Here is a 12,321-nt window from a genome sequence, read left to right as displayed (position 1 = left end):
AATGTTTCACAAACATTTTATTAATTTATTTTCAGAGTACTGCTGTGAGGAAGTATCATCATTATCCCAATTTTATATATTAGAAACTAAGGCACAGAGATTAAGGTCAAAAGTATCCACTGGTTTGAGGTGCTGAATTAAATACACCTGGGACCCGATTTTTCCATGAGTAACATGGCATAGCACTTCTTATGTTCAAAGCATGGTTACCACTCCCTTATTTTCAGCTGCAAGTCAGACACCAGGGCCTAAAACAAGCACTTTGAAAATGAGGGCTATGCAATTAGTGACCCTCCCCATGGGAACTTTGGTTTAAGTACCCTGCCTAGCACCACATGGGAACTGCATGGTAGAGATGGGGTAGGATTCAGTCCTTCACAGCTGCATTTAACTCTCTCTAGTCTGCTTGCCCAGCAAGTCCTAGTCATACCTTTTTTAACTCACTGTCCTAGGTCCAGTCTCTCCCCTGCGCCTACTCCCAGGTATGCAGAAAAAAGCAACACTCCCTTTCAAAACAAACCCAACACATTTCAGAGGGAGTGAAATGGAGACAGTGCTTAATTTGTAATGAAAGAGGTGCTACAAGCCCCAACACAAATTAAGCACTGACTGGATAGCTGGAGACTAGTGGCTGCTATAGTTGCCCCATTTAAGTTCAATGCTGTGGTGGAGTCCTATGCTTACAAAAAAGACCATGGGATCTTAATAGCCACAAATGGTCAAGGCCTTGGTTTTAAGTCTCATCCACTAGAAGGCACACCTCCACTACCATGCTGGGACAATTGTCCAGAACAGACTGAAAGGGAAAAGCACCATCTGACTGACATTAAGCCCACAAACAGGAAAATGCAAACACCTATAAAAAAACACAACATTTCACTTATCTCATTTTCCCTTATAGCAAGCATTGTGGTAGCACTGGCATGCCTCAGGAGCTGCAATATCCAGGCAAAAACAGGAGGTGAAAGGACAAAATCTGAAAATAATACTCGAAAATATTTGTCATAACTTCTTGCTTAGAACAATCCTTGGAAGGCTTGAAACAAATATATTTCCCGGCTGAAGTATTTTTCTCCATCACATGTACTTACTGCCTTATTGTTGTGAGGTTCCTTATTAGCACCGGGGAGCTGGCACTCATTTTAAAATGGACTAAACCACCTAACTAAACCAAACAATAACACAGAATAACTAATAGGTAAGAAGAAAAAAGTAAATGTCACGCTTAATTGCATGGGTGCTTTTCATTTTAAAGCCTCATGGGTGAAGTGCTGCCCCATTGCAACCAATGGCAAAACATATTGGCTGCATCTGCAGTATGGCTAGGAACCCATCGATGTGCCTGATATTATTTGAACATACAAAGTATGCCTGGGGTTTTTAAAATAAAAGATCTCAACTGGAGGGAAGTATAATACTTGAAATGAGCTCTCAGAAACGCCTTCCAGTGCAGCTAAGACACAGCCTCCTCTATTACATGTTAAAAGACGTTCTGAAATTTCTGCTGAAAGTTAAATCCTAGCTTACCTGCTGCTATAGACACTAGTATTCAGGTTAAGAACGTTAATACTTTAAACAAAACCATCCAAGTGTCACAGCAACAGAGCTGGGGGGAAAAAAGAATACCGATTCCCATATGGGCGTTGTGAAACGCATGTGTTTTTCTCCTTAGCCAGGACTTTTTTTCTGAAAGACAAATCCCATAGCAGTTTGCTTCAGTGAAGACATATAACCTTTGACAAAAAAGAATTAAATTCCACTCAAATCTTTCTTTCCACAAAATGAAAAAAATTGCTTTAAAGTTACTCCTGAAAAAAAACAGATTTTTTTTTCAGTGATGCTAGAAAGCCTATAGTAAATATACACTACTAATTAACAATAAGAATCTAGAAGGCATCATCTTCAGAAACCATACTTACTCTGTCATGCACTAAAGAGATGTTACTAGTATTGATAGGTCTTTCAAGGGTTTGTTCAGCAAGGTTTAAAATATAAGCTGTACACATATTGCACATTCATTCAGGCACATAGGAATAGTCTTTTAATGCATATGAAAACTAGGGACAAGCAGCACTTCCTGCAGCCAAAGCACAGCACCAGCTTTAACAGCTCCCTCACAACCTTTTGCCAGAGTGGCGCACTCCTGACCTGTAACACTCCCTGCAACTCTAGGCTGGGGCCTCTCATGTGGAGACTTCAGTTATGCAAGAAAAAGAAAGCTCTTTCTGCCAGTCATAGCAGAGCTCACTGAATGCAAAGTATGTGAATGTCCCTAAATCCCTGGGGAAAGCAAGCATGTATGACAAAGGGGAGCTTTGAGAAGGCACTCAGTGTAACAGGCTCTCATGTTATCTATATGCAAAATCAACTCTCGCCAGCATAAGTTGGTCCTATAAAAGCCTCACCCACCTTGCCTCCAATATCTTAGGTCCAGACTATCCACAATAATTTGTTAGGTTTGGGAAACAGTCCCATAATAAAACCAATGAATAATTTCACTGTTACTCTGCCAAAGGCAGCTGTTTTCTTCTTGTATGCTTGGAGGGCAGAGAGAGTGAGAGAGAGTGTGCGTGTGTCCCCAATTGTGGACCCCAGTGCTATTACTGTACAAACAAACATAACATCTGCTACAGGAGTTTGCTGGATGTTGTAATGTTTAAGAAAGTAATGGACAAATAGCACTTTCTTTAGTCAATGCTAGAGAAAAGTATGAGTATCTTTGCATAGCAGCATGTGTTTTTCACCCCTCTAACTTTGAGAGGCTCACAGGATTTATAAAGGAATAATAAAATATGATGGTTTAAGTGCCTCATTAGTACTCCTCATTGGAAGCCTCAGACTGCAAAGCATTTAAAATTGAGTTGAGTAGGGGGAATTGGGGAGGGGAAGCTATGAACAAGCAATTATTAAACTTCAAAAACTGGTTCAATTATCCCCAGGAGATGCTGGGACTTCTAAACAAAAACAGCCACACTCAAGAATGATTAAGTAAAATTGAATGAAATTGAAAAGCCTGGCACTTAAGATGGTTATCAACAGCAATTGCACAGTCTGTCTTTTTCATAAAGTAATTAGCTTTGTGTTTCAGATTGATGTGCTCAAGGCAGATATGGAAAGTGCTGAGTGGAAGATTTTGGAAAACCTGATTCTGGAAAACATTGTTGAACAGATAGGACAGTTGGTCTTTGAAGTCCACGTTCATTGGCCTGGATTTGAGGTCAGTGGCAATGACAGCATGGTGGTCCGATACTGGTACAGTCTTCTGAAAGAATTAGAACTGAAGGATTTCAGGCTTTTCCACACCTACAAAGACTTATCGAAACCACAGCTGTTTCTGAAAAAGGAGGCCTTCAATGCAAGTAGCTGTTACACACTAAGCTGGGTGAACACAAAATGGAAATAACATAAAGGAATTGATGACATGTAATCATCCCACTCAACAGCAAGAGTGAAAAGAACATTGGAGCAGCTGGCAAAAGTTACGGAACTTGCAAACTGAGGCTCTGCTATCAATATGAACTGTTTTTCTGTTTCTCAGCAGTATCAGAAAAGCTGGATGTTGTCATGTATTGCTTCTGAGTGCTAGAAAAAGATCTGGCATTTAAATTGTTTTGTATGATGAATCTCCCATAGGTTACAGCGACAGACTTTATTAGAAACAGAGCAGAGACATTTTCTAAGTGTTTGTCTAAAGTGGTTAACACTTCTCTACACGTGGTGTACATTGAGCCCACCCTTCCTAAAGCTCATTAGAGAGCAGTCCCCTATTCTGTCCCTGACAACTTGCTGGGAACAGTTCTCGTACCAAGAGATGCACCTAAAAAAACCCCATTGTTTCAAATCAGTTACTTTCTCAGGGATGCCTAAGTGATATTTTCCTTAAATGATTATGCTCAGACTACCATTAGTTTAAAAATACTCCTGTGACAATTATGGTAAATTATTGGAAAAGAAAAATTTCTTAAAAGCAGGGGGGTGGGCAAACTTCAGACTGCATCCGGCTCCTCAGTCATTTTAAGCCAGCCCTCCAGCTACTGCTGGGGAGCAGGGTCAGGCACTTGCCCTTCTGCGCACATTCTGGCACCACGTGGCTTCTGGAAGCAGTGGCATGTCCCTCCTTCAGCTCCTATGCACCAAAGCACCCCCACCACCACCACCAAAGCAGGGTGGCACCTGCAGACAAGGGGGCCAGCACACAGAGCCACCTGGCTGCACCTCTGCGTAGAAACAGCCAGAAGGGGATATGTGTCTGCTTCTGAAAGCTGCTTGAGGAGGTAAGCATGTCCCATTGCCTGCGCCCCTTAACTCCCGCCCTCACATCCCAACCCCCTTACCCCAACCCTAATCCCCCTTCTTACCCTCCAAACCCCTCGGATCCAGTCCAGAACACCCTCCTGCACCCCAAACCCCTCATCTCTGGCCCTACTCTATTGCACACAGATCTAGCCAGAACCCTCATCCCTCCCGCAGTCCAACCTCTTGCCCCAGCTTAGACCCTGAACTCATTTCTAGCCCCACCCCAGCCAGAGCTCATACCCCCCTCCCATATCCAGCCCCAATTTTGTGAGCATTCATGGCCCTCCATTCAATTTCCATACTTTGAGGTGGCCCTTGGGCCAAAAAGTTTGCCCACCCCTGCTTAAAAGGGACATTTAACTGGATATAACCGTGCTAAACCCAGGATTGAGGAGGCCAGTTAGGGATTTGAGGCAAAAATCTGTCAGGGATGGTACTTGGTCCTGCTGTGAAGGCAGCGGACTGGACTCATTGAACTTTCAAGAGCCCTTCCAGCTCTAGGAGATAGGCAATCTCCTTTCATTTCATTTTATGTAATGTTTTGCAATTAAGCTTTGTATTAAATAAAATGCACACACTGTCTCCCTTGCTTTGGATCTTTGAGAGCTGGAAAGCTCATTAATATGGTACCATTTACAGCACATGTGTTTTACAGTGGTAACTGTATTGATACAATTTATCAATTCCACCCTGAGTGACTGACTACACTTTGCAGTTGTTTTAAAAGGAGCCAATCCTACCTACAGCTGGTGCTTTGTAGTGCTATGAAGTGCAACACTAGTCATCAGTGTGCCAAACAATTTCACTTTTTATTCACCTTCCCTATGGTAATGTGGGACACAGGATGAGGAGTCGCTATAGCAAACAGCAGACCTATATTGAGGCATGTTAAGGAAGTATTGCATTTTTAGAACATGGACTTGTTTTATTTACAAGTTTTAAAACCTGACCAGGAAAGACAATAGCAACTCTGGAGCTTCCCCCTCCCCCTCCCAAACAATTCATTTGTGTTTATAGCTCTGGAGCCAGACTTAGATCAAATCTGTGAATCATGATGTATGAGTCTACACTAGCAGGGCAGGCATCAGTAATTTCAAAGAAAGTGCAAGATAAACATATGCTGGTCCTTTGTGCTATTACTTAAAATAATGATTCTTGGCAGAAGCAAGAAAGGCTGTTGTAGGAATCCCTAGGATAAAGCACCTGGAAGGAAATACTTTCTCGAGTTAATTATTTTATAGTTGAGCCCAGCTGTGTTTTTATTGAAATTGTGGTTTTGTTTTTCCTTTCTCTCTTTTAACTCGCATTGTAAAATGCTCCTCTACCTTAGAAAGAACTTTCAGTAGTCATTTAATATATCTGGTTTCTTCATCCTTGTTTACATAACATGACTTTAATTGTAGCTAATTTAAAATTGTTTTAATGCTGAAATTTTCAGGGGTAAAGTGACAATAACCACTAACCTAAATCCAGGCACATTTTTGCACCTCTTTCACCTCTTGGGACCTACAGTTTTGTGTGGATAATATCTAAATGAGACTTCCATTTGAACCTAAGGCTATGTCTACATTGGCATGATCTTGTGCAAATACTCTTTAATGCAAGAGTTCTTGCATTAAAGTATTTCGCAAGAGAGCATCTACACTGGCATATGCCTTTGCGCAAGAGATGTGCTTTTGCACAAGAGAATCTGTGCCAGTGTAGATAGATGCTCTCTTGCGCAAGAAAGCTCCGATGGCCATTTTAGCCATCGGGCTTTCTTGCACAAGAAATTCATGTTGCCTGTCTACACTGGCCTCTTGCGCAAGAACACTTGCGCAAGAGGGCTTATTCCTGAGCGGGAGCATCATAGTTCTTGTGCAAGAAGCACTGATTTCACACATTGGAATGTCAATGTTCTTGTGCAAGAACTCCCCGCCAGTGTAGACAGGCAGCATGTTTTTGCGCCTTCTTGTTTTCTTAAATGGAAGTCCCTATTGAGAGAGAATTATGATGTGTCCATTGTAGAATATTCCAGCTGATTCTGGAATAAGCTTTTGTAGAGATCATCTGTTCTACTTCACTTGATCAGATAACAATCCATAGAATGTTCAAATAGAAGCCCACTTTGCTATATGCACAAATAAGTTCTCAAGCCTAAATAAGAACTGGAAAGTTTAATTATTACTCAGCATACGTAATTATATTTTCAACTACTCTTGAAGGGAGGGTGTGTCTCTGTGTGTACAAAACCCACTCTTCAGGAACAGTTGGAAAAAAACCAAGTGCGTATAGTGGCGATCTCTGTTTTTTTGTAAATTGAATGTAAGATTCACGTTGGTGGTCCGGTGATATTGATTCAAAGTAATGCAAAGCCAAACTCCCAGTTACAACAGGCCTGAAAGCACAGGCTACATGCACAATAGTAGTAAAGCTTTAAAAAAACGTTTCTACTCGCGAGTGTCCATCTTTTTATCAGAAGGTTCTTTCAGAGCCCTAAACCAAAGGGATTAAAGCCTTTTGCTATAACATACTAATAGAAGGTCTATTTACAGGACAAATCCCAGTCTAAAAATCAGTTTGGGAATAGCTATGCTTTACACATCTCTGGGAATAAAAGTATCTAACAAGCCTCAATCTGGTCAGTTCTCTTGAAAATTTTTCTGGAAAAGGAAGGCTAGTGTCATTATTTCCCTCCGTTGGAAGAGGTAGCATATAGTCATTGAAAGGAATGACGATGAGACCAAGTTTTCAAATTAAAATCCCCTTAACCAAGTCTTATCCAGATCATGTAGAAAAAATGCATAACAGGATAAAATGCCATGACAGCTCTACGAATCTCAACCTCTTGCTAATAAGATAACCGATAAACTCCTTTGAGGGACACAGTGTGAAGTAATAGCAGTGGTTACTATTCCACATTCTCTACCACCTTGGTGATTCAGAGCTACCAGGAGAGGCTGTTGTGACTTGGGTCTGCTGTGAGATCTGGAACATTGGAAATAACAGACCATTTTGGACAAAGGCAAAGCTACCAACCCCTTTAAAATAAAAATGCCACCTCTGAGTAAGACATAACTGTAGAGTCATTCTAAAGAGCCACAATCTGCAAAAATCCAAATACAAAATGGAAAGCATTAGGAGTCAGGCAACTCCCAACTCCAAAAACATGAACTCTACAGGAAGGTTACTCTCCTTGTGCAGTAACTGGAGTTCTTTGAGATGTATTCCAGTGAGTGCTCCACCTAGGTGTGTCAGCGCTGCTGTGCACAAGGGCCTGGAGATTCTTGCTAGCAGTCTCCCGGCTTCTGGTGTGTGCTGTGCTATTGTGCAATTGCTAAAATGACAGTTACACATGCGCCAGCGGCCATTCCCTTCATTTCTTTTCTATGCCGGACTCTCCTAGACTGGAGCAGAAGGAATGAAGATGGGTGTTGACAGCCACGAGGACACATCTCGAAGAACTCCAGTTACTGCACAAGGTGAGTAACCTTCCCTTCTTCTTCGAGGATCCCTGGGGTGCTCCACTTAGGTGACTATGCAGCAGTGTTCCTGCGTGGTGGTGGGTGCTTCATGATGCAGGACTGTATGTCCAAAGCTAGTGTCCATATCCTCAAAGATCTGAATTGCGTAATGCTGCGCAAAAGAATTGGCCGAAGCCCATATTGCTGCTCTGCAGATAATGTCTAGCGGTAGGAAAGCAGTCGTGGTAGACGCTGATCTTGTGGAATGTACCTGTACAACTGTTGGTGGCTGTCTGTGTTTCTGGGATTAGGCCAGCTGTATGCATGCAGAGATCCATTTGGATATTTTCTGTTCAGAAACAGGTTGACCTCTGGACCTGTCCTGCACCTGACACAAATAGTCTGGGTGTTCGGCGGAAGTCTTTTGTGCGTTCTAGGTAGAAGGCTAATGCCCTGCATACATCCAGCATGTGTAGCGCTGCCTGGTTGCTGTCCTCATGTGGTTTTGGGAAGAACATAGACAGGTATATTGGTTCATTACAATGGAATGAGGTTGGTATCTTGGGAAGGAATTTTTGGGTGGGTTCTGAGGACAACCTTGTCTTTGTGGAACACCGTGTATGGTGGGTCCGCCATGAGTGCTACTATCTCTCCCACTCGCCTGGCTGATACTATCACTATTTGAAAGGCTACTTTCATTAATAGGTGGAATAGTGAGCAAGTTGCGAGCAACTTGAAAGGTCGTCTCATGATTGAGTCCAGCACAAGGTTCAAATCCTGTGATGGCACTGGGTCTCTACATGGTGGACACAGATTTCGTATGCCTTTCAGATCTCTTAACACATGGGTGGGAAAAAGTGGAATGCCCTAGGATTGGTAGGTGTAGTACTGATATAGCTGCCAAATGTACGTTGATGGAACTAATTGATAGCCCTGTGTCCTGCAGGTAGAGGACGTACTCTAGTATGTCCGATATCCCCGCCCTATGAGGTAACTCCCAACTAGCTGAGATCTCGCCCTGTGTGGAACCCATGCATGAGCTGAATTCCAAGCTGCAAATTGGACCCACTTATGCACGTAAATCCGTCTTGTCTCATCGTGAGTCTCCTGGAATTAATCAGGATGGCTCTGACCCTTTGAGACAGGGTTAGCTTGCTGTCTGACAGCCAACAAGCATCCACGCTTGCAGGTTGAGTGTGTGGAGCCCAAGATGTAGTATGCGTCCTCTGTCTTGAGTTAATAGAGCTTGTATCGGGGGAAACTTGTACGGGTGATGTGTGTTGAGTTGCAGTATGGTACGGTACCAAGTCTGTCTCGGCCAGGTGGGAGTTACCAGGATGACCTTGGCTGCATCCTGTTTGATCTTTAGTACTGTCTGTTATATGAGCGGTATAGATGGAAATGTGTACACCAATGAGAAATCCCAGCGGACTGCAAACACGTCCCCTAGGGATCACGGTCCAATGCCCGCCCCTGGAGCAGTATGGGGGCTAGTACATGGTTCTTGCTCGGAAAATGCATTGCGGTAAGTGTCATGTTGTGCACAATATACCATTGCCATAGTCTCACTGCTTCTGCATAGGCTGTGAGCTCTCGCACTCCCCCCATCTGTTTATGTAGTATATCATTGCAACATTGTCCAACAATAGACTCATGGCTTTGTTTTGTATGTGAGCGAGCAGTTGTGAGCACACTCTCCTCACTGCTCTGAGCTCCAATACATTGATGTGAAGCTGGGACTCTTTGCCTGTCCATTGTCACTATAGCACCACGCTCCCCATATGGGCTCCTCATCCCAGCAGGGACGCATCCATTGTAATGGTAACGGATGGCGTTGGTGCCTGAAACAGAAGTCCTAAACAGATATTGTTTCTGTCTATCCACCAGTTCAGGGTGGCTTTGACTCGGTTAGGTACATGGAGCGTCTTGTGGAGTAGATGGTGCCTGGGATGGTACACTGAGCATAGCCATGCCTGGAATGGCCTTGTATGTAGTAGGGCATTTGGGACTACAAATGTAGATGTGGCCATGCGTCTGAGTATTTTCAGGCATGTGCATACCATGATGTGTGGGCAGCTCTGTACAGACATGACCAGGTCGCGTATTCACAACCATCTGTGAGTGGGTAGTGAAGCTACCGGGTGCAGTCCAACTGCGCTCCTATAAACTCCAGTGTCTGGGTAGTAGTGAGAGTGCAAATTCAGTAGGAACCCAAGTGTATTGAATAACCCTCTTGTCTCCAACAATTGCTCCATGTCCACATAGGTGAGTGCCATGATCAAGCAATCGTCGAGATATGGAAATATGGTTATTTGTTTTCTTCGCAGATGTGCGGCTACTATGGAGAGGACTTTGGAGAAGACTCTCAGTGCTGTGGAAAGGCTGAATGGTAGCACCCAGTACTGGTAGTGTAAGACCTCGATGGTAAATCTGAGGAATCGTTTGTGTGCTGGGTGGATTGATATGTGAAAATATGCATCCTGAAGGTCAAGGGTAGACAGCCATGCTCCTTTCCCTAAGGCTAGTATGATTTCACCAATGTAACCATCTTGAAACGTTGATACTTTATGAATGGGTTGAAGACACAAAGATCTAGGATGGGCCTCCGTCCCCCCAATTTCTTGACTGTTAGGAAGTATCGGGAATAGAATCCCCTCCCTCTGTATTGGCTGGGCACCTCCTCTATGGTGCCTAGTTTTAAGAGGTGCTGCGCTTTGTACAGGAGAAGCAGCTCGTGATGAGGGTCCCTGAAGAGGGATGGGGAAGGGGGGTAGGGTGGTGGAACTGCTGTGAATGGTACAGAGTATCTGGTTCAAATTATTTCTAGGACACACTGGTATGGGGTGATGGTTTCCCATACCGAGTAGAATTTGGCCAGTCTGTTTCTGAAGATGTTTCCTTAGTTCTGCCTGCCCTGGAGGAATGGGAGCTGTCGTATCCTCGACCAACACTTCAAATTTGCTGATGCAAAGTGGACGCCTGGGTCGATAATGGATGCTCATTTGATTGTCTTTGTTGGGTTTGTCTCATATACCTCTTGTTCTCATAGGCCCTTTGCTGTTGTGTATACACCGGTGCTCTGAACCTTTGATTATATTGTTTGTATTGTTTTCTCTTGGTTCCAGGCAGCTGTATTCCCAGTATGTGCAGCGTTGTCCTAGAGTCTTTAAGGGTGTGGAGGGATGAGTTTGTTGCCTCCGCAAAGAGCTTCTCACCCTCAATTGGGAGGTCCTCGACATTCGATTGAACCTCCCTGGGGAACCCCTACAGTTGCAGCGATGATGCTTGTCTCATCGCTACTGTGGATGCCATGGACTCGGCAGCTGTATCTGCTATGTCTAATGCTGCCTGTAACACTGTTCGGGATATCAATGAACTTTCCCTCACATTTGATTCAAATTGTTCTCTTATGTCCTCTGGTATGTACTGAATAAAAGAATTGAATGATTTAAATATCTGGTGTGAGTATTTGGTTAGCAGAGCTACATAATTCACAATTCTCAGTTGGAGGAAGGCTGATGAATAGGCCTTCTTTCCCATAGCATCCATCCTTTTTATCTCTTTGTCATGATTTTGTGTTCTGGGGTACTGGAGTTGCTTCCCCCTCCGGTTGGCTGCTTCAACTACCAGGGAATTTGGGGAAAGGTGAGAGAAGAGGAATTCCACCTTAGTAGGTGCTACATAGTACTTCTTATCCAGTTTCTTCAAAGTTGGAAGCACTGATGCCGGGGTCTTCCATATGGACTTAGCTGGATCCATCAGAACTTCATTCATTGGCAGAGCCAGCTTGGTATGTTGAGGTAGGTTGAGAGTATACTCGTGAGTTTATACTTGTTTTGCATTACGTCGGAGAGCTGTATATCAAGTGTGTCCCGCTACCCTCCAAAACAGGTCTTAGAACCTTCTAAAGTCATCCCCTCTGATTGGTGACCCAGGGAGACTGTGTTTGTCCATCGTGGAATATGATGTATTGGGAGGAATAAGCGAAGCTTCAGTTGCCTCCTCCGTAGATGAATCGCTGTCATGGTTGTCTGGGTTATAGTTAGCTTGTTTCTGAGTGTTCATGTCAGCTGACTGTGCCCTGAGTATCTGAAGGGTTCGTTTAACTGCGTTTGTTGGCTTTTGTAGGGTGCCCATGGGTGCCAATAGAGCCACTGTGGTGGAAGCGGTGGAGGTATCCATTATGCCATCTACCACTTCTGCAGTTGCTGCTGTTGTGGTACAGCGTATTGAGGAACTCTGCGCGAGCCCCTTATTTCCTCCTCCTCATCGTTACTAAATCTTGTTGTTATTAGTGATGCTGGTGTTGAGGATAATATGGAACCTCTGGTGTGCCATTGGTACCGAAGAGTGGTGAGCATGGTACCAAGGCTACCGCGAGGTCCGCCTCCATCATGTACCTCGGAACTGGGAGTGGTGGAGGCATTGTACAGCTGTACCACCGGTGCTTTGAAGTGTACTGGTACTGGCAGTACCGAGGGCTTGCTGTGAGGAGAGCCCAAAGCATGGCCAGCAGCTCTGTGCTTCGTTTTGGGGTAACGGCTTCTCTTTGAGCTGGATCCCTTATCCCACTTTCGACATC

General features: G+C 43.9%; 1 protein-coding gene across 6 annotated transcripts in view; it reads left to right on the top strand.

Annotated features, from left to right (window-relative positions):
* METTL24 (methyltransferase like 24) overlaps positions 1-11,180 on the top strand; it is a 101,941-nt gene extending 90,761 nt beyond the window's left edge. For 2 of the 6 annotated variants that reach the window (XM_075923112.1, XM_006123198.4), the window contains one exon: positions 3,089-4,878. In XM_075923112.1, coding sequence (XP_075779227.1) covers positions 3,089-3,403 — 315 coding nt within the window. In that variant the 3' untranslated portion in view covers positions 3,404-4,878. Of the gene's footprint in view, positions 1-3,088; positions 4,879-7,681; positions 7,758-10,066 lie in introns of those variants that run through there. The other 4 variants (XM_075923114.1, XM_075923115.1, XM_075923113.1 and 1 more) reach the window with 4 other exon arrangements.
* The last annotated feature ends 1,141 nt before the right edge of the window (positions 11,181-12,321 follow it).

The sequence above is a fragment of the Pelodiscus sinensis genome, chromosome 3 (genome assembly GCF_049634645.1).
Source record: "Pelodiscus sinensis isolate JC-2024 chromosome 3, ASM4963464v1, whole genome shotgun sequence".
NCBI lineage: Eukaryota > Metazoa > Chordata > Testudines > Trionychidae > Pelodiscus > Pelodiscus sinensis.
This window is presented reverse-complemented; position numbering and strand designations above follow the sequence as displayed.